The sequence below is a fragment of the Mirounga angustirostris genome, unplaced genomic scaffold (assembly GCF_029215605.1).
Source record: "Mirounga angustirostris isolate CCGP_5_RB_7025 unplaced genomic scaffold, mMirAng1.0.hap1 SCAF_10, whole genome shotgun sequence".
Taxonomy (NCBI): Eukaryota; Metazoa; Chordata; class Mammalia; order Carnivora; family Phocidae; genus Mirounga; species Mirounga angustirostris.
Genome location: NW_026991718.1, coordinates 94,458,142 through 94,484,150, shown reverse-complemented (window position 1 = coordinate 94,484,150; position 26,009 = coordinate 94,458,142). Strand labels below are relative to the sequence as shown.

At 44.2% G+C, this 26,009-nt stretch overlaps 1 protein-coding gene across 2 annotated transcripts in view; it reads left to right on the top strand.

The window, feature by feature from the left end:
• SLC24A3 (solute carrier family 24 member 3) overlaps nucleotides 1–26,009 on the top strand; it is a 495,689-nt gene continuing 469,680 nt past the window's right edge. The window contains exon 1 of one of the 2 annotated variants that reach the window (XM_064572768.1): nucleotides 1–1,019. In XM_064572768.1, the coding sequence (XP_064428838.1) occupies nucleotides 593–1,019 (427 nt within the window). In that variant the 5' untranslated portion in view covers nucleotides 1–592. The remainder of the gene's footprint in view (nucleotides 1,020–26,009) is intronic. The other variant, XM_045885360.3, reaches the window with a different exon arrangement.

The following is a 26,009-nucleotide window of genomic DNA, read 5'->3' as shown; positions in this document are numbered from 1 at the left end:
TTCGGGCGATTCCTTCAACCCGGAGATCCGCCTCCCGGTGGCGTGCTCCCCAAGAGGGGGCCTTCTGCGCTAGCCCCCTCCCCCCCGGCCGCGGGGCCGAAGGATCGCGGACCGGGCTGCCTCCCCAGCTCAGTCTCCTCCCCACGCGCCCCCTCTCCGCCGCGCCGGCCAGCGCGGGCTGCGTCCCCGGCACTGCCCCCCGCCCGCGCCCGAGCCCGAGCCCGAGCCCGAGCCGCCGCGCCGCCGCAGGCTGCGGGAGCAGCGCCGCTCGTGCTCCCGCCTCGCCCGTGCTCCCGCCTCGCCCGTGCTCCCGACGCGCCCCGGCCCCGCTCGCCCCGGCTCCCCGCTCCCCGCGCGCGGACCATGGAGTGAGGGGGCGGGCGGCCCCGCGACGCGCTCCCGCAGCCGGCGAGGCCGGAGCCAGCCCGGGTGGCCTCGCCAGCCGGCGGAGTTGGCCAGCGGCGGGCCCTCCTCCCGCCGGTCCTTCCCCGCTCCTCCTCCTAGGCCGCCGCCGCCCCCGCCTCCCGGCCGCCCCCGCCGCCCCCGCCGCGCCGCCGCCCGAGGCCGAGCGCGGACGCCGAGCGTGGGAGCCATGGCGCGCGAGGAGGAGAGGGACCCCGAGCGCCGGGAGGCGGCGGCGCGGGCCAGCGGCGAGGAGGAGGAGGAGGAGGGCGAAGAGGGACTGAGCGACAGCGACGACGAGGACGAAGACGACGAGCCCGGCAGCGGCGGGGAAGAGGAAGAGGAGGCGGCGGCGGCCGAGCGGGAGCGCAGCGAGGACGCGCGGCTGCAGCGCGCAGGGTTGCCTCCCGCCGCCGTCCCCGCCGCGGCCGCCCGCGACAGGAGCGGCCGCCGCCTGCCGGGGCCGCTGCCCTGCCGCCCGAGGATGCCGTCGCCCGACGACGAGGACCGCGAGCGTCGCCGGAGCCGCCGGAGGGACCTTCTGCTGAGCCAGCTCTGCTTCCTGGCCTTGGTGGCGCTGCTGCTCTGGTCGCTGTCGAGCATGCAAGAGCATAATGGTGAGTGCTCGCGGCTCGCCCCGAGTGGGCGCTGCGGCTCCGGGAGCTCGGGGCTCCCGGGCCGGGCTCGGGGCGAGCAGGCTGGCGGGTGGGAGGGGGTGCCGGGCACAAGGACTCCCCCTACCCCCTGGGGAGGAGGGGGCCCTGGAGGCGAGGACCGCGCAGTGGAAACGCGGCCGGCACGTGGGGCCGCCCGACTGGCCCCGGGAACACTTACCTGTGCCTCTTGGCTCTATCCTTCTTACCCACCGGCTGGAGGGACTGGTGGTAGAGGCGGCGGGGACTGTTACCCTAAAGAAGCCCCCACCCCCCCCCAGGCCAGCAATAAAGTGGTGCTGATTAAGATTCGGTACCTGTGCAGGTAACCACCTGTACACCTTTGGCTTGTTGAGGGCACGAAGGGGGCTGGTTGACTGGTGAACACGTAATTCTCCGTGTTCCCCACATAGAACAGGCGGTATGTACCAGGTACAGAGCTCCATACCCACTTTTCCAGAACAGGTGCCCGGAACTTCGGGTAGGAAAAAAAGTGTTGGCCACCTGGCTAGGGTTTAGGAATGTACTTGTTCTCTTTCACTGACCACTCACTGGGAAGGCTGATCCCTTTTGTGCACTTGCAATTCTGGAAGAAATGATTTAGATTGCCCTGCCCATCACGCTGTCGACTGCTCTCATGGTGCCCTGCAGTGGGTCCGCCCTTTACCCACAACTTTTGTCTTATCTTTGTCCTTGGCTTTTCTTGAGCTGAAATAGACCTTGTGGAGAAATGTGCTCAGAACAGTTGTCCACTGAAAACAGTTTGGACCCTGGGGGGCAGCTGTCTAAATAACTGACCGAGAGACTTGGAAGAATAACTGTTGTAAAAATGGTTTTATATCCTAGCCGTTCAAGTGGCACAGTTCGTGGGAAAACAGCCGTAAAAATGGTTGTGAGAAAAAGCCGTTACAAATACATGCTTTGGTGTTAAGATAGCTGTAGCTCTGATACAAGGCGTTAGGAAGTGCAGAATAAAAGCCTTTCAATAGTGATGGTAAAAGGGTGGCATCAAATAAAAAAGGGATCTCCCCCAAATTGGCTGGTTGCATGCTTCCGGGGGGAGAGCAGATGGTCGGGCTTGGTTCAGGTCTTAACAGACCTCTTGACAGACTTCCTCATATATGGTAATATGAGAAAGTCCGCCTGGGTCTTCAGTGGAGCCGTTGGGACTCCACAGCTCTCTCCCTTTCTCCTGAATCCCAGATTATCTGGTGATGGGGGCCGACATCGGAAGGGGGCTTGCTGGGGAGGGAAGCTGGACCTCTCTCGGAGGGCAGTGCCAGACCTGCCAAAAGCATCTACTGACTGATTCTCACGAGGAGGGTTTTCTTTCACCGCCCTTTAATCTACCGGATTTTTATGAGTGTAAAGACAGTCTGTACTTGATGCCGCCTTTGGAAAGGACCATGTGAAGTCAATTACATGCCGGCCATTTTTCCTGCGTGCTCAGGCTCTGTGAGTCCTAGAGTTTCCACCACTGTCAGGCTATAAAAGACATTTTTCTGGATGGAGAACTGACCCATACGGTTAAGTCCATCAATAGCAGGGGGCTGCCTGGGCCCTGGGAAAGCTGGGATGTTCAGGGAGAAAGGGGGTGGCAGACACTCTGCAAACTTGAAACCTGGTGACTCGAATGTCATTTTGAAATGGTTTTCCTAGCAGTGACATTTCTTTTCAGGTGCCACCAACTCTGGACTTAGTTCCATAGCACAACTCTTTTCCCTGTCCCTTCCCTTGATCTCTCTCCTCCCATATTCTTTGTGCCTCTCTCTCCCCTCCCATAAATGTAGGGCTTCAGAATACCCCTACTCCAGCAACTGGCGGTAATAGTGAAAAGCTAGCAGTGTGAAGGGGGATGCCATCCAGCCCCCAAATGGCATGCCAGTCCTAATTCTGTCCCTAGTCACCTTTTCTTCAAGTAGATACTCATAATTTCATTACATGACACCTAGCTGATTCTCAGCAAGGCTCAGGTTTTTTGAGCTAATTTTTTTGAGCTAATTAATTAATGTGTGTGAATCTGCAAGTGATCATTTCGCTTGGGGGGTTGCCATTCAGCAAACTTAAGTATTTGAATAGTGACTTTTACCCTGCACTTGGGTGCTATTCTACTTAAGGGTCCTTTCAGTATGGATAATAAGTTTGGAATTTAGCCTTGTTTTAAAGACACTGTGTCTGGGAGAGGCTGAGTGCTTCGCTTAAGGTCACACAGCAGTTGAGGAGTAGAGGGCGGAACCAACCTGAGGTGGCCTGGCTCTTTGATCCCACCTCTGTTCCCTGGTATTCATGCCACCATCTGGGTGCAGCTTTGTAATATTTATATAACCACATGGGGGGTACCTTGCTAATGATCAAAGGGGGATATTTTTATTTATTCACCTTGAACGCCATGCAGTGATTAAATGTAACTTCTCAGAAGCCTGTTTTCTAACACATACTGATTTTTCTTTTTTTATAAAGAGGACAGTCCTTTCACCAAAGCAAGATAGAGAGGTGTTGTAGTTGTGTTACACAGTGTTGTATAACATTTCTGGTCATATGGAATCTGAGCTCCCTTTCTGGACATCTGACTGAACTCCAATATAGAGTCCTTTCTGCTGAGAAGGGACGCAAGCATTATTAAAGGAAGGGTTAGTGCTGGAATCAAGACAAAGGTTAACCCTCATGGCAGCAAAAGCAGTAATAGTAACTGGAACTTTGTGGGCTTTTAAGTGCCAGGCACTGTGCTAAAACAAGGACATTTTATGTGCATTGCCTTATTTAAGCTTGCACACGCTCTGCAGACGCTTGAGCCTTCAGCGGGAGAGGAAGCAAGGGGCCTAGGTGCTCTATTTAGTTGTTGCTGTTAAAGATCTCATTTTCCATCGGTTTTCAAAGCCAATTGAAATAAGGTGTCAGATTTGCTAACGAGGGTTTTCTTTCTCTTTTTCTTGTTTTTGCAGTGAGAATGGATTACTTGTGTGTGTTTTGAGTGGTTTGAAAGTGTTTAATTTTTCTTTGAAGTAAGGAAACTGGTCCCCCTTTTTCCCAGAAGTTGTATGAAAAAAGCCCAGAGGTTCTAACTCAGCAGTGATTATAGACATCCCCTCTAGAAAGTTCTTGGGTAGGTGAATAATGAATAAGGAAGAAATATACATATGTAATATATATAGTTCAAAGTTTATATATATATACACACACATATATATCTTGCCCAGTTACTATTGCTAATAAATTACCCCAAAATATAGTGGTGTAAAACTACCGTTTTATTTTTTTGCTCATGGATACTTTGGGTCAGGAATTTGGACAGGGTGTAGTAGGGATGGCTTGTCTCCACTCCATGTCTGGGGTCTCAGCTGGAAAGAGTGAAAGGCTGGGTAACTTGACAGCTGGGTCGGCAGTCATCTGGAGGCAACATCACTCCCATGTCTGGGGTCGATGCCTGCTGTTGGCTGGACCCTCAGCTGGGCTGTCAACCAGAACACCTGTGTGTGGCCTCTCCATATGGCTTCTCCATGTGCCTTAGTTTGAACTTCCTCATAGCACAGCAGCTGGGTTCCAAGAGGATAAAGTGGAAGTGCACAGCATTTTTCTGTCTGAGCCTCAAAAGTCACATGGTATGACTTCCACTGTTTTCTTTTGGCCAAGACAGTTACAGATGTCAACCCAAGTTCAAAAAGGGGGGACAGAGATACCACCACTTACTCAGTGGAGGAGCATCAGGGTATATCGTAAGGCGAGCAGATGGGCATGTGTGTTGGTGTGTACCATGGGCATGTGTGTTGTGGCTGTCTTTGGAAAACCAGGGGTCCAAGGGATAATAACTTACAGATCAGACACATTTCCCAAGGTGGTAAATGGTGAATAATACATGCATATTTGAAATACCTTCCAATCATGATAACGTGGCAGCGCATCTGAAGTCAGGTGTGGGGTCCACAGGTGGTATTTGGAAAGAGGGCCGTGTGGGTGTTTGAACTGCAAATTTCCGTTGCAGATCTGAGAGCACATCTTTAGTTTTGTGGCTTCCTCTTCCTCAGAGGACAAAGACCACAACCTCTCGATCCCTCCTGTGGCTGACAGGGATGCCTTGCTGGATTCTCCAGCTTTATCTTCCCTCCCTGCCTTCCCTTCCATGCTTCGCTACTTAGGCCTTTCTTCTGCTCCTGAAAAGGGTGACACTTCTTCTAGTCCCAGACCTGTCACACATGCTGTTCCACAGTCACCATCACAGCTAGTTCATCCTTCACCTCCAGGCCCAAGATCTTCCTGACCTGACTAGATCCCCTGTTTTGCTCTTTGAACACCCTCAATTTTCCCTTCATAGCATTTATCACAATTGGCAATTATGTATTTATTTGGTTTTGGTTTGAGTAATCTGTCCTGTTCACCAGATTCTAAGCTCCAGGAGGTCAGGGACCCTGTGACCTTTGCTCACGTTTGTCATCTGTGTCACCCGCCCACAGTAGATGCTCAAAAGATGCTTGTTGAGTAAAGAAGCTGTTTTGATTTCTGAACTACAGGACCTGTGTTAAAAACTAGTTACCACGCCTCAGGAGCTCAGTTACTGGCATACATTGTAATCTCACAATTTAGAATTCTGCCCCCATCCATCAAATTCAGTGTTGTTACCCATTTTTCATGGGCTAACACGGAGCTGCAGAATGTGAGTGCTTTGCCCAGTGTCACTTCATGAAGTGGCAGGATTTGAATGCAAGGCCACTTGCATCCAAGCAGGATGCCACTGCATTCCCTAGCCTCAGCTTAGGAGGACATGAATAGAAAATGGGAATCACGCTGCCTTTTTCAGTCGACTAGGGAGAGTAAAGGAGTAACAGAAGGTTGCTTTCATAGAAGCAGTATTTTAGAAACACATTGCTTTTCAACCTTTTCTATTTTCTGCCTAAACATATATAGATGTGTCTCTCCTGGCTTTTCTTAGCTGCTCATCAACCCAGATTTTTCTCAAAGATTTCCTTTACTTGCAAGCCTTGAATCCTTGTGGGAAGATTTCTTTTCCTTTTTTTTTTTTTCAATACCCCAGAGGGTTGGCAAAGCCAAAAGAATTGCAAAACCAGCCATTTGCTGAGAATTCCAAGGCTTGGTGGAAGTTGGCTGATAGGACAGGATTTTGGCAACTCTCTTTTTCCTTAAGGAGACTCCTTTTCTTTGAGTGAAATAAGTTTTTTGGGGGGATGATAGTAAACAGACCCTTGTGTTGGGGAGACTGAGGTACAGAGAGTTCAGAAGGCATCCTTGAAATCACATAGCAAATGTCTTGTACTGCCAAGAAGGTAATGCAAGTTTTTCTGCTCTTTTCCTGCCTTCAGTTTCTGTAGAGCTTTTTTGGCTTTTGTTTATCTTTGCGATGGTTTGAAACGTGGTATTCTCCTATAGGGTCTTAGAATTAAGGATTCAGTGGAAGAAGGTTTTCTCTGAGTGAAGTGGTGGTGGGCACTATCCAGCCAGTTGTAATCATGGAGTCCTAAGTTCTTAGGCATGGATGGTGTCTTCCAGACTCTCTCCTGGAAGGTGCACTTGTCCTGTCCTTGTCCTCATCCCTGGGGGCAGTGATGCTGTTCCCATCACTGGGAGTCCTGGGAGCTTCACCATCCTTCGTTGGTTTTCCCACCCCTACCCCCACCTTTGTAAGTGGTCCCTTAGGAAACTGTCTTCAGTGGCACCCCTTGAATGAATTCCTGCCTGAACTCTATTGGTTTAAGACCCAGGGACTTCCGTTCATCACTCAGCTTTTTCCTAGTTGTTGGGGTGATAGCGGTGTCTGAGATGGATACCCAGAATATTGTCCTCATGGTGGCTTAGACTTTAGTGGGAGGAGAGGTGTTGAACAACTAATTTTCAAGAATTACGAGAGAGACGAATGAGAAATATAGCATGGCTTGGAGGAGGTGTTGGTGGTAAGGAGAAGCTGGAACTTGGAAAATAAAAGGAATTAGGTTGGTAATGAATAGGGGGCAAAAAAGCTAATTTGTAAAAAATGGGCAAAAGATATGAACAGGCAATTCACAAAGCAATTGCAAATGACCAGTAGACACCAGTAAAAATCCTCAGCCTTAATAGTAATTAGGGAAATCTAATTTTAAAGATTTATTTATTTATTTGAGGGTGAAGGGGGGGCGAGAAAGAGAGAAAGAGTGTGGCGGGGAGGGGCAGAGGGAGAGAATCTTCAAGCAGACTCCCTGCTGAGCATGGAGCCCAACACAGGGCTTGATCTCATGACCTTGATCATGACCTGAGCCAAAATCAAGAGTTGGACACTTAACCTGCTGAGCCACCCAGGTGCCCGTCAGGGAATTCTAATTTTAAAAATGATGAAATACCATTTTTTAAGATCAGATTGGCAAAAATGAAAGCGTATGATAATGTCGGGTGTTGGCAGAGGTGCAGGAGAGACAGCTTCTCTCATTTACTGCAGGCGAGGATCTAAATTGGTTCCCCAAACACTGTGGGGAATTTTAAGGTGATAAGGTTTTAGGCACAGACCCCAAATGGAGCCTTGGCTAATTTTTAATGAGATGTGTAGAAAAGGGAGTGGTGGGATTAGAATGGCTGTGCCTAGGCATTTGAGCCTTGGATTGGAAACCCAACTTTCCTGGACCTGTCCGTGACTGTGAAGCATGTTGGTCATGACCCTTTGCACTCTAGACTAAAGACATTAGGTGGGAGTTCGAGTGAACAGGGGGAAAGGCCTTTGTCATATCTGGAGGTGTTCAAACCAATACAAGTTGCTTATTTGAATCATGAAATCTAGGCATTGTTCCTTGCTTGTCAATCACTCTTTATTTCCACGATAGCGAGAATAATTAATGTCTGCTCATCTGTGACCTAGTTGGTGGAATTTCACATTTGCAACTTGGTGTTTCTTTCTTCATTCCCCCGCTGCATTTCTGCACTGCTTGACCACAGCAAAGGCCATTTTCACTTGTGTGACATACTGTGAATTCTGAACAAGGAAGTAACAAGCAAGTTTCTTGAATAGGACTTTGATGAAAGAACAAAGGGGGTGGGGGTGGGGTGTAGGCCACCAGGAGAAAGGGGGTGCCCCCAGTTGACATCAAGAAGTCAGTAGCCCCATTTTTAAGAAGGAACATGAGATAATAACTTTTTGGACATTTTGATTTTGATTACTGGTAGGACATCTAGGTGGAGTATAGCTGATCATTAAAAGTGGAGGTTATAAGCAGTTGTTACCGATAAAGACCTGAGAATAGTATGCATGAGGGTGAAAATTGTATCTTTGCTCAACTCCGTGGGTCTCAGTCTTCTCTGTACATTGTAATCACTGGAGAACTTTAAACTTTACTCCTGCCTCCCCAAAATTCTGATGTAATGTTTCAGGGGGTAGCCTGGGCATTGGGATTTTTTACAAGTGAGACAGATAGCCCCAATGTGCAGCCAAGACAGGGCACCACAGGCGCTGGGCTGAATTTTTCTGTCCTAAACATGAATGCTTTGTTTTTTAAGCCTTCACCACTAATTAAAGCTGGAACTTTCCTCCGGTTTCCTTCATCTTCTCTGCTATGTACACTGCCATTAGATATTCTATCCGGTTCTCTTTTTGAAGAAATCTTTCTCGGATTCTTCCGGCTTGTTCCAGTCTGGACAGGTTGCTTGTTAAATCTGCTGCCCAGCTGTCATCTTGAGATCTCCCTTCACCTTCTTCCTGACTGTGGTTTCTTTCCCCCAGCTCTCCCTGTGTTGAAAGGACCCCATGTATGTTTCCTGTCTTTTTTGGTTTATCCCTTCATTTGGGGTATACATTTCTGGGGATCACACACTCCAGGTGCTTTCTAAGACAGGGGGGTGTGGAAATAGCAAAAACAAAGGTTTGAGACATTGTAGGTTTGAAAATACATTAATTCTAGCCCCACCCTTTGAAGATTGGGAGTGGGTCGGAATTCAGGCTGGAACACAATTTCCACACTGTTTTGGAGGCATTGCTCCTATAACTTGTAGGGTTGCCCCTGAGAAGTCTGATGCTGTTCCACTTTTAATTAATTCTTTGGTATGAAACCTGTTTGTTTTTTTTTTTCTTTCTCTCTCTCTAAAAGCATGTGTGCTCTTTGCTCCTAAGTTCAGGTCTTTCACAGTTAAATGTCTGATGTAGTCCTGTTTTCATGCATTTTCCTGGGCATTCACCTGGTTCTTTTAATCTGAAAGCTGACGTCCTTTGGATCTGGGAACTTGTGTGATTTCCTCCGTCCTAAGCTCTCTCTTCTCTCTGAATTGTTTGTTATTTGGGTGTTTGACTCCCGAGATTCATCTTCTGATTTTCTTGTCTCTTCTCTCCTACGTTTTTTCTCATCCTTTTGTTTTAATTTCCATAGGTTGCCTAGCTATATCTTTTAGTTCTACTGAGCTTTTAATTTCTGCTGTCATATTTTTAGTTTCTAAGAGCTCTTTTTTTACCCCCCTGTGGAAGTTATTTTTAGTAGCATCCTGTTCTGCTTCAATACAGTATCATCGCTTACATACCAACTTGGTTTCTCCAAGTTGCTGTTGTCTATTTATTTTATTTTTCATGTTATGTGCTTTCTTCGAAAGTCAAGTGATCCTTGGTGTCTCCTCATATTTACGTGAGGCCATTGAAATGATGCGCAAGGAGAAGAGTCTATTGACTGTTTCTCTGTAAGGTGATCCAGCCAGGCCACATCGCTGGGGCAGTGCTCCCATGTCTCTAGTTCTGAATCTTTATCAGTGGGTGGTCAGATTTCTCAGAGAGGGGTCACCCCGTGTCCTGTCTGGAGGGAGATCCAGTGGGAATCTAGTGGGAGAGGAAGTGGGGTTTAGGGGGTGTCATTCAGCGGAAACATTCTCCTAGGCTCAGTGAGTAGTCTTGAGGGTGGTTATGAGTATGACAGAGCTGCACAATTTAGTTTGATACAATGCAGGACCATCCTGAGTTATTTCAGGCTCCCTTCCTCCTGCCCTCCTCCCCCCTTTCCTGCCTTCCTCCTTTCTATCCCTTAACTCTTGTACACGCGAAACTGGTAAGAACTTTTGCCTCCTGGGAGGGCTTATGCTCAGGGATAAGGGAGAGGCATAGTTTTCACCATCTTCTTAAATTTAACTGACCTTTTTATGGAGATAGTTGTAGATACACAGGCCATTGTAAGAAATAATGCAGAGAGACTCCTCGTATGTTTTCCCCAGTTTCCTTCAAGGGTGCCATTTTACAAAAGTCTAATATAATATCATAACCAGAGTAGTGTGACTGATTCAAGCCACCAACCTAATTCAGATCTCCCGAGTTTCAGTTGTATTCAGGTGCGCATGTGTGTGTGTTTAAGTGTATGTGTGTAGTGTGTGTACGTGTGTATGTATGTACGTGTAGTGTGTAGGTGTGCGGTATATGTGTACGTGCGTGCGTGCATGTATGTGTGCGCAGTGGGTGCATGTATGGCATGCGTGGCATGTGTTTGTGTATGTACATGTGTGTATGCATGCGTGTAGTATGTGTGTACATGTGTGTACGTGTGTGTGTGTTCTGCACAGCTTTATCACCTGTGTCAGTTGCTGTAAGCACCGCAGTCAGTGTCGGACAGATCCACTGTCACAAGGGTAACTTGTGTTGCCCTTTTCATAACCACACAGCCTATGTACCTTTTTATACAGGAGGAACAGGCAAGGTAAGTAACTCCTATCACCTCCAAGAATAAAGTTAAAGCATTATAACTTCTCCAGTGAAAGGCTGCTTGTAAGTTGAGGGTGGGGAGAGGAGCGTGAAGTCCATCGATGTTCATGAGCCTGGGCCATGGAGACCTCGCTCAGTGATTGTGTTCCCTCCTTCCAGGGACGGCAGCATGTGCTAAGCGCCAGGTAAAGGCCGCGCGGGGCTGGTGACCAGTTTCTCTGGTGGATCATGTTTTCTGTCATTTGCACAGCGTTTCTGAATGAATGCTCCGTGAAAAGTTTACTCAAGCTTCTTTTTCATTCAGGCAGGTTAGCCAAGCTTTCTGCAATACTATTTTCCTCATTATTTGTTTCCTAGGGTATTAGAGATGGAAATCTTGGGACTCTTGTCTCTTAACATCTGACTTTATGTTTGAGGAACCTGATGTGAAAGAGAATTACAATCAGGGTCCGGACCCTGGTTTTCTGATTCTTTGCTTAGTAAATAACCATCCCCCCACCCCATAAAATGAAGGTTAGAAATATATTTAGTGCAGATGGACTCAGTGGAATTATTTCAAATTCGGAAATGTTTCTGGAGTGCTGGAATCTTGCTGGGAGTTATTTGGCATGCAGTGTAGTCACTAAATGGGGAAAATTAGGGAATTTCAGGGGGAGCTGCTGCTTGTAACAAAAGATTTGTTTTTTCAGAAATCCTGGCTCTTAGGACACACGTGGCTTGCTTCAGGAGAAAGTTAACATCCTTGGTTTACCTTCCACCTGGCTAGTCACCTCATACAGCCATGAGAATGATTGGTTATTTTGAAGATGAGTGCCCATGAATTTTTCTTATTGGGGTCTTTGAGTTGACAAGATTTCACCACTTTTCATACCTGGTGTTGCAATTCTGGTCTGTGATCTGAACACCACTTCCAAACAAAGCAAAGCTTCCTAGGACCTTAACACCCTAGGTTTTGAAAACCTGATGAAAATCCCCTTCTGAGTGGGATTTTACAGTGTGGTCATTTGAAATCACCAGTTTGTTGGGGTGAGTGCAGAAAGAAAGCTCATTGCACCTATTTTCAATAAATCTGGACCTGAGGACAGGTCAATTGCAGTATTTTCCAGCATTGTGGTATGTTTCTTCCCTTAGATATTGTAAAATTGATGGAATAATATATAAAATGTCTTGGATACTACTTTTGAAACTAAAAATATTAATATACAAGAAAACTGACAGGATGCAGAACAAAAATATCACTCCCTAGAAACTTTCTCATACTAACTCTTTGTAATTATACCCTTTCTCATCCCTAACCCCTGATCTGTTTGCTGTCATCATGATTTTGTCTTTGTCTTTTTTTTTTTTTTAAGATTTTATTTATGTATTTGACAGAGAGAGACATAGTGAGAGAGGGAACACAAGCAGGGGGAGTGGGAGAGGGTGAAGCAGGCTTCCTGACGAGCAGGGATCCTGATGTGGGGCTCGATCCCAGGACCCTGGGATCATGACCCGAGCCGAAGGCGGACGCTTAACAACTGAGCCACCCAGGGGCCCCTGATTTTGTCTTTTTGAGAATGTCATACACATCGAATCCTATAGGTTGCAATCTTTTGACATTGGCTTCTTTCACTCAGACTCTCAGATTTGTCTACGTTGTTGCATGTGTGGGCAATTCATTCCTTTTTATGGCTGAGTAGTATTCCTTTAAACAAGATGTACAACAGCTTGTTTATCCATTTGCCTATTGAAGAACATTTGGGTTGTTTTTAGTTTTGGTAATTATGAATAGAGCTGCTTATCAACATTCAAATCCAGGTATTTTTTTTTTAATTTCTTTTTCTCACCTTATTATACTGGCTGAGACTTCTAGTTCAGTGTTGAGTTTGAGTGGACATGCTTGCCTTATCCCTGATTACTTAGGGATAAAGCCTTCAGTCCTTCATTTTTAAGTATGATGTTTGCTGTAGGACTTTCATAGATGTCCTTTATCAAGTTGAAAAAGTTCTCCTGCTTATAATTTGTTGAGAATTTTTACCAGGAATGGATATTGAAGTTTGTCAGGTGCTTTTCCTGCATTAATTGATATGATCGTATGGTTTTTCTTCTTTAGACATTTAAAACGATGGATTGCATAGATTGATTTTCAAATACAGAATCAGCCTTGCATACCCTGGAGAAGCCCCACTTGATCATGGTGTGTTTTTTATTTTATTTTCCTGGATATGAATTGGTCATATTTTATTGCAGACTTTTGCACCTGTGATCACCCAGGGTATTGGTCATAGTTTTCTTTCCTTGTACTATATTTGTCTGGTTTTGCTGGCCCCATGAAATGAATTAGGAAGTATTCTCTTATTCTCTGTTTCCTGGAAGAGATTGTATAGAATTGGTAGATTCTGCTTTTTAACTTATTGTAAACATTTCTCCATGGCACCAAACTTCAAAAATAATTTTTAATGTCGTCCTAATAATAGTATTAAAAATCACAATATTTTTATTAGTATTTATAGTAAGTGATAATTTATTGAACACTTTGCATGCTTGAGGCACTGTTTAAGTGCTTTTACCTGTATTGACTCCTTTAATCACCATATCCAATGGAGTAGGTACCATTATGATCTCCATTTTACATGCAAAGAAAAATAAGACAAAGCATGTAAGTAACTTGCTTAAAGTTCCTATGTGGGCCAGGTAGTAGTTGAATTCAGGCTGTCTGATTCCAGACCCCATGGTTTTAACTATTACATTCTATCCTCTGGTTATAAGTTATTTATTCAGGCCTCCGTTTGGGATATTTAGGTATTTTCTATGTCCTCACTGTGATGAATGTTCTAGTACCGAAGTCTTTGATAATTGATGATGATTCTTTTTGGCTGGATTCCTAGAAGTGTTATGTCAGTGTCAAAGTGCATGCCTATTGTAAAGGCTGATAACATTCTATGTAATTTTCCAGGAATTTGGACAAATTAGAAGTTCCAATAGCAGCGTTTGAGAGTGCTTAATTCAGTGTTCTCTGTCAGAATTGAATATTATGATTATTTTACATATTTTAAATTCAATTTGATTGCAGAGAGATGGTATCTCATTGCTTTACTTTGCATTTCTTCGTACTAGTGAAGCTGAATGTTTAAAAAATGTTTATTGGCCATTTATATTTCCTTGTGAGAAAAACTTATTCATGTCTGTTCTCCATGTTTTTCTAAGGGGATAACTGTTTTTCTTAATGACTTGTAAAGCTCTTTATATATTCTACATATTCGTCTTTTATCCTATATCAGAAGTTTTGCCTCCCCCACCCCCTTTTTTGTTGTACAGAAGATTTTCATTTTTATCTGGTCAAAACTGTATCTGTTTTCTCTTGTATTTTTTCATTGTTTTATTCGTAGACCCAGGATCTCAAGGGTGTGTTTATTCCACATAATCCTTTGTCTTTTTTCTCCTATTTGTATGGTTTAATTAAAAAAAAAAGAACACCTCTTTATTTCATTTGGAACTTATCTGAGCTAGGATGAAGATTTTACTTGAACAGATGAGCAGATTTAACAGTTAAATTGTTTATTGAATAATCTTTCCTTTACCCACACATTTATGGTATGACCTTTATTCCGTGCTTATTTTCTTATGTATCAGAGGCAGATGTTATGATGTCTGTTTTGTTCTATTTTCTCATTAATTAATTGTTTTAGGCCATTAGCATATTAATTATCTGATAGGGCAAGACTCCTCTCCTCTTGTTCTGGGAGAAAAAATCATTTGCCATTATCACTTGTTTATCCTTCCAGGTGAACTTTAGAATCTCTGTTGAATTTTGCTCAAATGCCTCTGGGTTTTGACAAATCCATAAATAATTTGTGGAGAAATGGCATTTTACAGCATTGATTCTTTTCATTCCTAGTGTGCTTCATTTGATCAAGGCTAAAAAACAAATCTGTCAAGATTCATAATTATTTCCCTATCTCTTTCTTACATGTATTTGTGTGAACTATTGTTATTATTTATTCTGACTGTTGTTTCATTCTTTATATATTCTCTTAAAATATTTAGTTTTTACAATTTTTTCTTAATTCTCTTCTTTATATTTTATTCTTAAGTTTTAAACTATGTAATAATAATAAACACAAATTGTTATACAAACCAATACCTTATATTTTCCAATAGTTTTCTTTCTTTCTTTCTTTCTTTCTTTCTTTCTTTCTTTCTTTCTTTCTTTCTTTCTTTCTTTTCTTTTCTTTTCTTTTCTTTTCTTTTCTTTTCTTTTCTTTTCTTTTCTTTTCTTTTCTTTTCTTTTCTTTTCTTTTCTTTTCTTTTCTTTTTATTCTTATGTTAATCCCCATACATTACATCATTGGTTTTAGATGAAGTGTTCCATGATTCATTGTTTGTGCATAACACCCAGTGCTCCATGCAGAATGTGCCCTCCTCAATACCCACCACCAGGCTAACCCATCCTCCCACCCAATAGTTTTCTATTAAAGGGAATTTTTTTTTGATTTATTTTTTGATGATAAAAGTGCTCAAAAAGGAGGTTTATTTATTTTTTATTTTTTGTTAAATTTTTGTTTTAATTCTAGTAGGTTAACATACAGTGTGATATTAGTTTCAGGTGTACAATATAGTGATTTCACACTTCCATACAACACCTGGTGCTTATCACAAAAGGTGCACTTGGAGGGAATTTTTATTTTTTTAATTAATTTTTTAGAGAGAGAGAGTGTGCGCATGCAAGTGGGGGAGAGGGAGCGAGAGAATCGTAAGCAGCCTGTATGCCCAGCATGGAGCCCGACACAGGGCTCGATCCCATGACCCCAAGATCATGACCTGAGCCGAGAGTTGGATGCTTAAAGGACTGAGTCACCCAGGCACCCCAGAGGGAATTTTTAGGTTCATGCTGTAGTTGGGTGGTTTTTTTACTGTTGGCTCTTGGTTATGTTAGTTGCTTTTCATTATGCTGTGGAAGTTTCCTTTTATTTCTCATTTTCTAAGAGTTTTTCTTCTTCTTTTTTTAATCAGCTATGGATGTTATACATGGTCAAATGCCTTACTAACATTTGTTGAAGTGTTTAGTATAATGTAACATAAATAAATATCCATGTGAAGCTGCTCTTGAGGTAAACCCCAGATAGCCATGCTATTTTTTTCCTTTCATAGGATATTGGGTTTGATTTGTTCATACTCCTTTTGGATTTTTGCTGTTACATTCTTAGCAGATATTGACATACAGCTTCTCTGCCAGGTTTTGGTGTTAGTATTGCACTAACTTCACAAAACTAATCGATGATTTCCAAGTTTTCCTATGTTCCAGAATATTTTATGAAGCATAGGGATGGTCTATAACTTTAAAATTTGCAAGAACATTTATATAGTACTGCCTGGCCTTTACCTGGCCTGTAGCAATCTTCTTAGAAATAATTTTGGAGAAAGTCTTCAATTTCTGCCACTGCTTACTTTTCCATGGAGCTAATTTGTTTTCTCAGAAATGTCCATTTCATTAAGACTTTTTAAAATGAACCAAATTATGCATTGCATTTTAAAATTTCAACTTGTTCTCTAATTGTGATTATGTAGCACTTTCTCATTACTAACTCATGTGTTTCTTTTTTCCTTAATCAAATCTGATTGTATTTGGTTTATTTTATTATTTTTGGAAGATACATCTCGTGTATCTTTATCAGTTTTGCTTTTCCCCCATTTTCTGAATCAATTACATCTTTCATAGTTTTTTAAAAATCTTCTCTTAATTCCTTTGTTTTCTAATATCTCGAATGAAGTGCTTTATTTATATATTTTTATTCTTTCTTGCTAATGGTGCATTTGCCCTTGAGGGCAGCTTTAGACTCACCTTATAAGTTTCAAAGTGTCAAGTAGTCATTACTATACTTTTCAAATAGTCTTGTCATTGTAGTTTTATTTTTTCTGCAGTTATTTAGGAGAGTGATTTCTAATTTCAAAGTTTATGTGCATATTTTTAAAATGCCAATTTCTAATTGTCTTTCAGTTTGTCTGGAGAATATGATCTTTGATTGTAGTTTTCATCTGCTTTGGTTGTTTTTTTTTTGGAACACGAACTGTTTGCGATTGGATACTCATTTGTCTGTCTTTCATATCTATCATCTTCTCATTTCATCATTTCCCTCTTTTTGTCATTTCCTCTTTATTATGCAAGAGTTTCTACATTTTTTTTCCTCCTCAGTGGTTTTGTTTTCAGCACTTTGGGTCTGCTCTATTGCCTTTTATTCCATTTAGGCTTTGTTCATGCATTTCCATCTTTTTAATTTCATATCTTGTCCATCCCCATATTAACTAGCTGCCATTGTAATCTTAGCCTTTCTGCTCACTTTTAATTTTCTTTCATATAGCCCATATTTCTTTGCATGCCATTGAGATTACAAAATTGATTCTTTCTAAAATTTACTTCTTCTACTTTTAATAAATTATTTTTGGAAGTATAGTATTCTTTTTTAGGTTGCAGTGAATTTTCAGGTTTTTTTTTTTTGAGTTACCCACTTTTGAAAGGGAAGATCCAGGCCCCATGTGTACCTGTGAAGGGACTCTCCTGTCTCTCCAAAGCACTCACCCTGCCATATTGTGTCCAGTTACTATTAGCATATTTTCAGCTGAAGATATGTTCATGGTCTTGACCAAATTCCTTGTGTTTATGTTGACTTTTTTAGGGTGACTCAGCTTGCCTGAGAGGAGATCTCCTGGTAGTTTGAATATTTAGATGGAGCTTTATTCATGTAATTTCAATTAGTTGATAGTTCTTCCATCTCGAGACAGTGCATTAAAGTCTACCACCCTAGTTTGTATCTTACTGTGGTTCTGTCTCTTTTCCTTTCTGTTATTCTGCAGATGGTAATATTCCCCCATCCATCCAGTCTTTCCCCAGGTTGAGTTGCATTTCCAGGAATTGGAGTCTCTGCATGGATGGATATAGAAAGACATATTCATGGGGTGGGGGTCTCCTTGAAAGCATTTCCTTTCAGCAGCCTGGTTCTGAGATAGGGGTTCACACCAGGGGACCGGTGTGCCACAGCCCACCTATCACTTCCCACAGCTCACCTGTCATGTCCCATCCTTCTGTTTCAGGGGCTCACCCACACTCCATGCATGTAGGAAAGGGCAAATCACATATTGTTGACTGATGACCATATTATCCCAGGATGCCTGTTCAGATTTCAGCTTTAAAGTTTTAGTTTGTTACAAAGAAGAAGAAATTTAATTCGTGGATAGAGAGATTCAGGAGCAGCTAAATCTATCTAATATTAACTGACTGGTCAGTGTTTTTTCCATGGTCACACCTCTTTCACATATTTTATCTCACTTAATTATCTACACACAGTGATGAATTAGATATTGTAATCCTCTTTGGGTTAAATTGACTTGCTCAACGTCATGCAGGTAGACAATGGTAGTTTCCACCGTGCTGAACATCTTTGAGGAACATTTCCTGCCAGGAAGTTCAACAGAAGCTACCCCGTGTGGTAGGCAGAATAATGTTCCCCGCCCTGTCAAAGATGCCTGTGTCCTAATCCTGGGAACCTGTGAATCTATGGTGCATGGCAAGGGCGAATTAAGTTTGCTAATCAGCTGGTTTTGAGATGGGAAAGTATCCTGGATTATTCTGGTGGGTCCATTGTGATCACAGGGGTCCTTGTAAGTGAAAGAAGGAGGCAGGAGGGGTCGAGTCAGGGAAAGTGAGGACAGAAGCAGAGGTGGGGGTGGTCCACTTATTGGCTTTGAAGATGGAAGGGGCCATGAGCCAAGGAATCTCGGTAGTTGCTAGGAGCTGGGAAAGGTAAGGAATGGAATTCTGTGGAGCCTCTAGAAGGAACACAGCCCTGCTGACATTTTGAATTTAGCCCACTGAGACCCCTGTTGGATTTCTCACTTTTAGAACTATAAGATTTTGGTTTGTTTTAAAGCCACTAAGGTGGTGGGAATCTCTTGCCACAACCCTGGGAAACTAATACACTTCGTGTATCAGACTTTGTGGTCTGACTCTCTGTTTTTTTGTTTGCTTTTGTTTTTTCTTAAAGTTTTATTTATATATTTGGGAGGGGGGAAGGGAAGAGGGAGAGGGGGAGAGAGTCCTAAGCAGACTCCACGCTGAGCACGGAGCCCGAGGCGGGGTTTGATCCCATGACCCTGAGATCATGATCTGAGCTGAAACCAAGAGTCAGACACTTAACCAACTGTGCCTCCCAGGTGCCCTGTGGTCTGACTCTGAGAAACAGGAACAGGAAGTCCTGGAGTGATCCACTGTGTATGCACATCAAACAGGCATTTACCTGGGCAGTTACTGTGTCCTCATTTGATATACTGTATATTTATTTTCTCACTGTGCTGATGCGACCCTCTCAAGGAGAATGTCAGCTCCCGGGAGCAGGAACTTCCTCTGTTGTGTTCACCGTCTTATGCCTGGTGGCTGGTTTGGAGGAAAAGCTCAATAAATATTTGTTAGATTATTCCTTTTTGCCTGGATGATACTGTACCAACAAAATGGTCTCAGTTGCTTTTTTGTTGGAATACTGCCAACTGTATAAGTAGTAACAAAAATAAAAAGAAGAAACTGAGTTAAAATGATTACTTTTCAGTGTTTTTTCTAGTGTCTAGTCATATACATAAATTTTTTTTTTTAGAGTTAGCAAATACTCCTCTCACACTCTCATGGGATCCTTTCATAAAATAAGATAGGTGGTTATCAATATGATGCTTCATGTTGCATTTTTGTGACTTAACATATTTTAATAATGATAACCATCAGTTTTTGTAATTATCATTTCATGGGCTGGTTGGCATTCCATTGAGTATATAGGATATTCCATTGAATATAGAATATATGTATTAAAGTGTTTATTGTTGGTTATTTAAAATATTATAGGTTACTTAAAATATTTAATTATTACTAATTAAACAACCTAGCCCATGAGTCTGTTACAAGTCACTGTACTCTCTAGTTATTATTGTGTTTGTAATAATCTAGTAGGTTTGCTGGAGCTGCTGACAATGTGGAGTTATGGGGCTTCCACATGTTTCTGTATAGAGCTCTGTCCACTAGGTTCCCTGTCTTAGAGTGTTCTTTTTAAGATGTATTTATTAATTTTAGCGAGAAAGAGCAAGCGAGCATGAACGGGAGGGGCAAAGGGAGAGAGAATCTGAAGCAGACTCTGCGCTGAGCAAGAAGCCCGACATGGGGCTTGATCCCAGGACCCCAAGATCATGACCTGAGCCAAAACCAAGAGTTAGACACTTAACTGACTGCACCACCCAGGTGCCCCTGTCTTAGAGTAATCTGAATAGCTTCTTCATTTCTATTTACTCCTAAGGCATTCTCTGCCTGGTATCGAGTGTCCCACCTTGTCTCTTCAACCTCACATTGCAGTTCTGTGTAAAATTCTTCCTCGTCAGAAAGCCTTAGAACCTCTACAACTGGAGGCAAAGAGAGTGTTAATGAGTCAGTGATGGCAAAGAGGTACCAGTTTGGAAAACACATCAAGATGGTTATGAGACTCCAGCGAAGGAATCTCCTTAAAATATATCACATGATGACCTTCCCTTTTATAAGTAGACACCTTGTGTTTTTCTTCTTTTCTCTTCTTGATAGTCGCTTTGGTTTGCCTACATGCTGATTGCTCCTCTGATAACAAAATTAAAAGGAAAAAATGTTCACCATTGACTCAGTTTCACAAGAGCAATGAAAAATCCAGGGATGGGGGAAGGGATCTCTCCAGATGCCCTTTGGCTGTACAAGCCAGCAGTGTTAACTGAATTACAAACAACAGCCCTGAGCCTGGGAGGAGAAGGATGTCCACTCTGAGGCCGATCTGGACAGTTGTTTTGCCTAAGATGGCAAGATCATCATCTTTCAATCTCGAGCCAAGAACGCCATACATGGGCATATCTTGTTCTGCCTGGGAAGGGATGGTCCTAGAGGCTTCCGGGGTGCCATCGTGTCTCTTGATGGCCCTTCCATTTCAGTGTTTGCTTTTTCAGTGTTTTCTGATTCCCCTGGGAAGGAGAGTAGGGAGGAGAGAAGGAAGAAGGGAAGATAAGAGGAATGAATGCTTGCCTGGGAGCATGGTCTTTCGATGAACATTCTGAGTGTCAGTGCAGAATAAGGGTTTATTTTAGGAGACACCAGGAATGAAATCTTTTATGTTGATATTGTACAGGACTGATCTGTATTGTTCCACCATGAAGGACGATAAAACTTTCTGATCCTCCTGCATCTTTGTAGTTTCTGCCATGAAAACATTCGTGGGTGGGAAACTTGGCTCATCCTGTCCGGAACAGGAGTACTGGACAGTAAGTCTGGAGACAGGAGTTCAAGTCTCACTCCTGGAAGTCAGCTGCATGTGCACATGTGTTCTCCATTTCCCATCTGAAATGTGCGCCTTTGCGCTATGTTGTCTTTCCATTGGGAAACACTAAAACTCTCCAATTTTATCATTAATTTTAAATCGCTAGCCTCCTGGAAGATGTTGGAGATCTGCTTCCTTCTAAGACTAATTTACAGCCAGAGCAATATAGTTTTGCTTCTGAGCATGCCCTGAATCATTATTCATTTTTATTTCATAGAATTACTCTTATAAATGTGATTTTCTGTTGGTTTCACAGAGCCATTGAGATTACCCAGCTCGATGGATTTCTTTGGTATGTCATACATTTTTGCTTGTAGTAGAAGCCAGTGCTGTTCCAAGCAAGATCCTCGGATCTGTAACGTCAGTATCACCCGGCACCCCCCCCCCCCTTCCATGAGCTTGCTAGACATGCAGAGTCAGAGGCCCCACCCCAGCCTCCTGAATCAGAATCTTTGGGGATGGAGCCAGGAAACTTTGTGCTAACAAGGTCTCTTAATTGCATGTGAAAGAACATTGAGAAGCATCTATAAGCCAGGCTGGCAGACAGGTGCTGTGATTTTGCCCTGCACATGCGAGCATACCCCAAGCATATGGTCTCCTTCTTGAGTGACTCTACTTCCAACAGACCTAGTAAGCTTTATCTGAAATGCTGAGATAGAGACGTTTCTGTGTTCGGGAAGCTCGGGCTGCTCTGTCGAGGGCCTGAGGATGTCGAGAGGGAAATGCAGAACTTCTTGGGGGTAGAAAGGAGGATGCCCTTTCCTTAAGGGGTGGCATCCATTGTCCTTGGTACCCCAGGCTTACCTCCACATGTGGAGTGCCCTAAAAAGAGCCATAGGACTTTTAGGAAGGGGACAGCAGCTCTGGCTGGCAGGGTTGGGAGGCAACACACACCAGAGGTGGCTCATGAATTCACCTTTTTAAATTAGTTGTTATTACCAAAGTAGTTCATGGGTTACTTCCTGCTAATGAAAATTGAAGACATCACAGATAACACTAATGTCCTCTTTGAGCACCCTGCCTCTATCCCCAATATTTACAGCCCTGTCCAGGAGCCTACTGTCCTGGCTTATCCTGCTTGTTCTCATTCAACAATATGTGCTAGAGATTGATCCACCTTTTTTCAGTGCCAGAATGGTATTGCAGGATATCCAGTGCACCCTCAGATGCATCTCTTATCCTTTCCCTGCTCTTCTTTTATCAGCGGGAGCTACTTTCCCCAGCTCCTTGGCCCTCTGTCTTTCAGACACTTTGGCCAATGGGAGTACAGGATGGGGAGAGAAAGAAGAGCATCTCCTTCCCTTCTCTTTCTTCCCCTCCCACCCTGCTTCAGCAGCCTCTCTCCATGACTGCATTCATGCTGGAAGCCCCTCCTTTTATGGCCTGGCTCCCGAGCCCTAGTAACACCCCGTTTCCCCATTGCCCTTCCCACCCTAGGGATGCTAACCACTTCCTGCCATTGGTAATCTCTGGTTGCCCCACCAGCATGTTCAAGCCTCTAATTCTGTGGCCTCTACAGTCCGAGTTACCCTGTATGACTTTCTCTTGTGTTTGTTTTCCTCACTGTCTCATTCACATGGGTATATCAGGGATGATTTTGCTTTTTAGCTCTTCCCGTTCTGTTGGACATTTGAGGTGTTTTCATTGTTTTTCCCCATCACAGAAAGTGCTGGAGTTGAACATTCTAACACACAGCTCCTATGTCATGCCTAGGTGATGCCAAGCAGTGGGATCACCACATCAGTCATTCACTTTTGGTGTCTCTTTGGGTACGTTCTGGATCTCAGGTGCCTGCAGTACGTAGTGAATTGCTCTGCAGAAAGGAGCTTACTAACTGTTGAGTGAATGAGTGCGTGAATGAATGAATGAATGAATGAATTCCCATATGCAGATGGAGAAAGCATTGCCTCATTGACCTCACATGAAATTGCCTCTGTTCCATGGCCTGTTCACCTCGAACAGAGTACAAGTTATTTCGGGGTTCCCTTCCTTGGAGAAGCTGATCCAGGTTCCAGACCAGCATGGATGTCCAGGAGCAGTGTCATGGTTCGTGTGAAATGAGTGCTACAGAAAAGCTCCTCGGCTTCCTTATGGCAGGGTTTAGGGAACCAGGCGTCTGCTGTGATTCAGGAGAGTGTTGTGACTTTGAGGGTGGGTGTAGGTGTTGATAATGAGCGATGGGGGTTAAGAGGACAAAATAACTCAGGGGAAGCGAGAAGCTCATGCCCGCAGATGCTTGGATTCTACCTTGCTCCCCAGAGAAGCAAAAGGCTGGGCCGTAGTTCCTTATACGCTTCTCTACTCCACCCCCACAATGTTTTTAGATAAGAAAAGAAAAACCCTCAAAATGAGCATCAAAGGCCATATGGAAAGGCCAGCAGATGTGACAGGCAGACAGGGATGTGCATGTAGAAAAGGAATGGGGGGGTCCTTTGGGGACCAGGTTTATAAACCTGCTTTCTTCTTTTTTTAACAGTTGAGCTGGTAGAGTTTCCCCTTTTCTTCCCTAGGCTGCTGTTTCCAGGGAACTGCCCAGACTTCAGACACTTCCAAATCCTGCAATTAACTTGAAAAAGTAAGATTAGTTCTACTTTATAGTGCTTGGCCTATAAATGATGATAATGAGGAGTTAGGGCCACACAACACACATAGGATGAGCTCCGTCCTCGTAAACACATTTGGCAGTGATTGCATTGTGCCTCCTTCTCGGGAGGAGCCTTTACATTTTGAGTTGAGAGATCCTCCCAGTTTCAGAAGCTGCGGCTGCTCACTCGTGTTCCTTTTGCTCCCAAAGCAGAGCTCTTTCTGTGGTGGAAGGGGATGGCGTGATGACCCTGGGACCCGAAGTGCCCTCTGCTGCCAGCCTGGTGTGGGAGGTGGTGCGGTGGATGGAGCGGTCAGGATTTGGTTAGCCAGCAGCACTCTGCCCCTCTCCTGCCTTTGCCTGCTTTGCTGTCTGCAAGTCATCCTGGGAAGGGATTTCATGAGAAATTACCTTACAAGGAGGCCTGGCGTGGGATCCCTGTAAAGGCACAGGAATCTGTGCTCTCTGGGGTTCAGCATCTGCTCGTGTCCCTTGCAAGCTCGGCCTGGCTCCAGACCCTGCGAGGCACCCGAAAACCAGCTGGGCCAGGCTAGAATTCGGGGTGTAGATGTGGTCCTGCACAGTGCTCTCCTTGTGCAGAACCCTGACCTCTGGTTCTGTGTCAGGTCAGTACACATGCGCCGTAATTTGAATTGAGACGTTGACAGCCTGAGCATCCATGTGTGGCTGGATTCAGGCAGATTGGGATTAGCCCCTGGTGAGAGGAAAGTGGTGGAGTGGAGAGATATGACTCACACAGCTGTCCCGCGGGACTCTGATTTCATCCCCTTCTCACCAAATTGTACCCGTGTGACTCTCCCTCCCAGCCTCACCTCGCCTTCTGATGTCTTGCCTGCGTTGATGGACTTCCAAAGCCTGGGTCCCTCTGACGTTTTCCTGTGAACTTTTCTATGTTCAACCCAAATAGGAAATGACAAGGATGGTTTCCGTGCAGAGAGAGTAGGATTCATGTGGTTACTTTTAAAAACTCATTTGGAAGTTTAATGTATACACGTGTATATATACACACACACACGGAGAAAAGTGTATCTTTCATAAGTGTTTAGCTCGATGAATTTTCACAAATGAACAGCAGCTGTCAGATCAAGAAGCAGAGCAGGGCCTGTACCCCTGAAACCCCCTCGTGGTCCTTCCTGCCCTCCCCCAAGACTGACCACTGTCCCAGCTTCTAACGGCATAGATTAGTTTTGCCTGCTTTTGTATATTACTTCAGTGTAACCTGGTGTATATTCTTTTGCTGAATATATGCTTGTGAGATCCATCTATGTCATTTTAATTGGTTGTAGATTATTCACTAATGTGGTTCATTCTCATACCTGCCTTTCCGTGATCATGTGTGCACACTTCGATAAGGTCTATACCCTAGTGTGGAATCACTGAGTCTTGGGATGTGTCTATGTTTGGCCTTTGCAGGACCTAATAAGTAGTTTTCTGAAGTGGGTGTACCTATTTAAAGTATAACCTATTTTAAAGCAAAGTGGATAATTGAGTTTAAGCTTCATGGTCACATGTGGTTGGATCGAAAGGTTTCATGGGCAAAGAGAGTCCAAACCTTTGGGATGGAGAAGTTGCTGGCATCATGGCATCTTTACCCTTGTTTGGTGTTGGGTTCCCTGCAGTAGGCAAGAGGTGGCCAGACAGTCACATGTCTTGTCACCTCTGAGCAGAAACAACAATTATTATGATTTTGACCCTTCTCTGCATCTCCTACTTGTTCCTGCCCCTCTTCTCCATGGACTTCTCTTCTTCTCTCCTCTCAGAACATCTTCAAAAAGCAGTTGTATCCCCATCCCTGCCCTCCCCCACCCCCACCACACACACATTCACACACACACACACCTTGCATGTGGGAGGACCAGTTCCTAAGGTAGTAATGCAGTCAGGGGAAACACAATGTGGAGAAAAGTGTTAATTATACTGGAGACAGTATGATCACAATAACTGGAGCTCCTCAGAGAAAAGCTTATTTAAGAAGAAAAAAATAGTAAGAGCAAGTCTTCCCAAGTTACTGTGCCTGAGGCCAGGCTTGTACGAGACAGCCTCACTCTTGCTCTCATGCTGTTCTCGCACGTTCGTGACACGGTCAGCCCGTGTGCAGCACGCCGGCCGCAGAAGCCACCCAGAGACCCGGAGATGAAAATAACAAGGCAGGGCGCCTGGGTGGCTCAGTTGGTTAAGCGACTGCCTTCGGCTCAGGTCATGATCCTGGAGTCCTGGGATCGAGTCCCACATCTGGCTCCCTGCTCAGCGGGGGGTCTGCTTCTCCCTCTGACCCTCCCCCCTCTCATGTGCTCTCTCTCCCATTCTCTCTCTCTCAAATAAATAAATAAAATCTTTAAAAAAAAAAAATCTGGTTAAGGGCGCCTGGG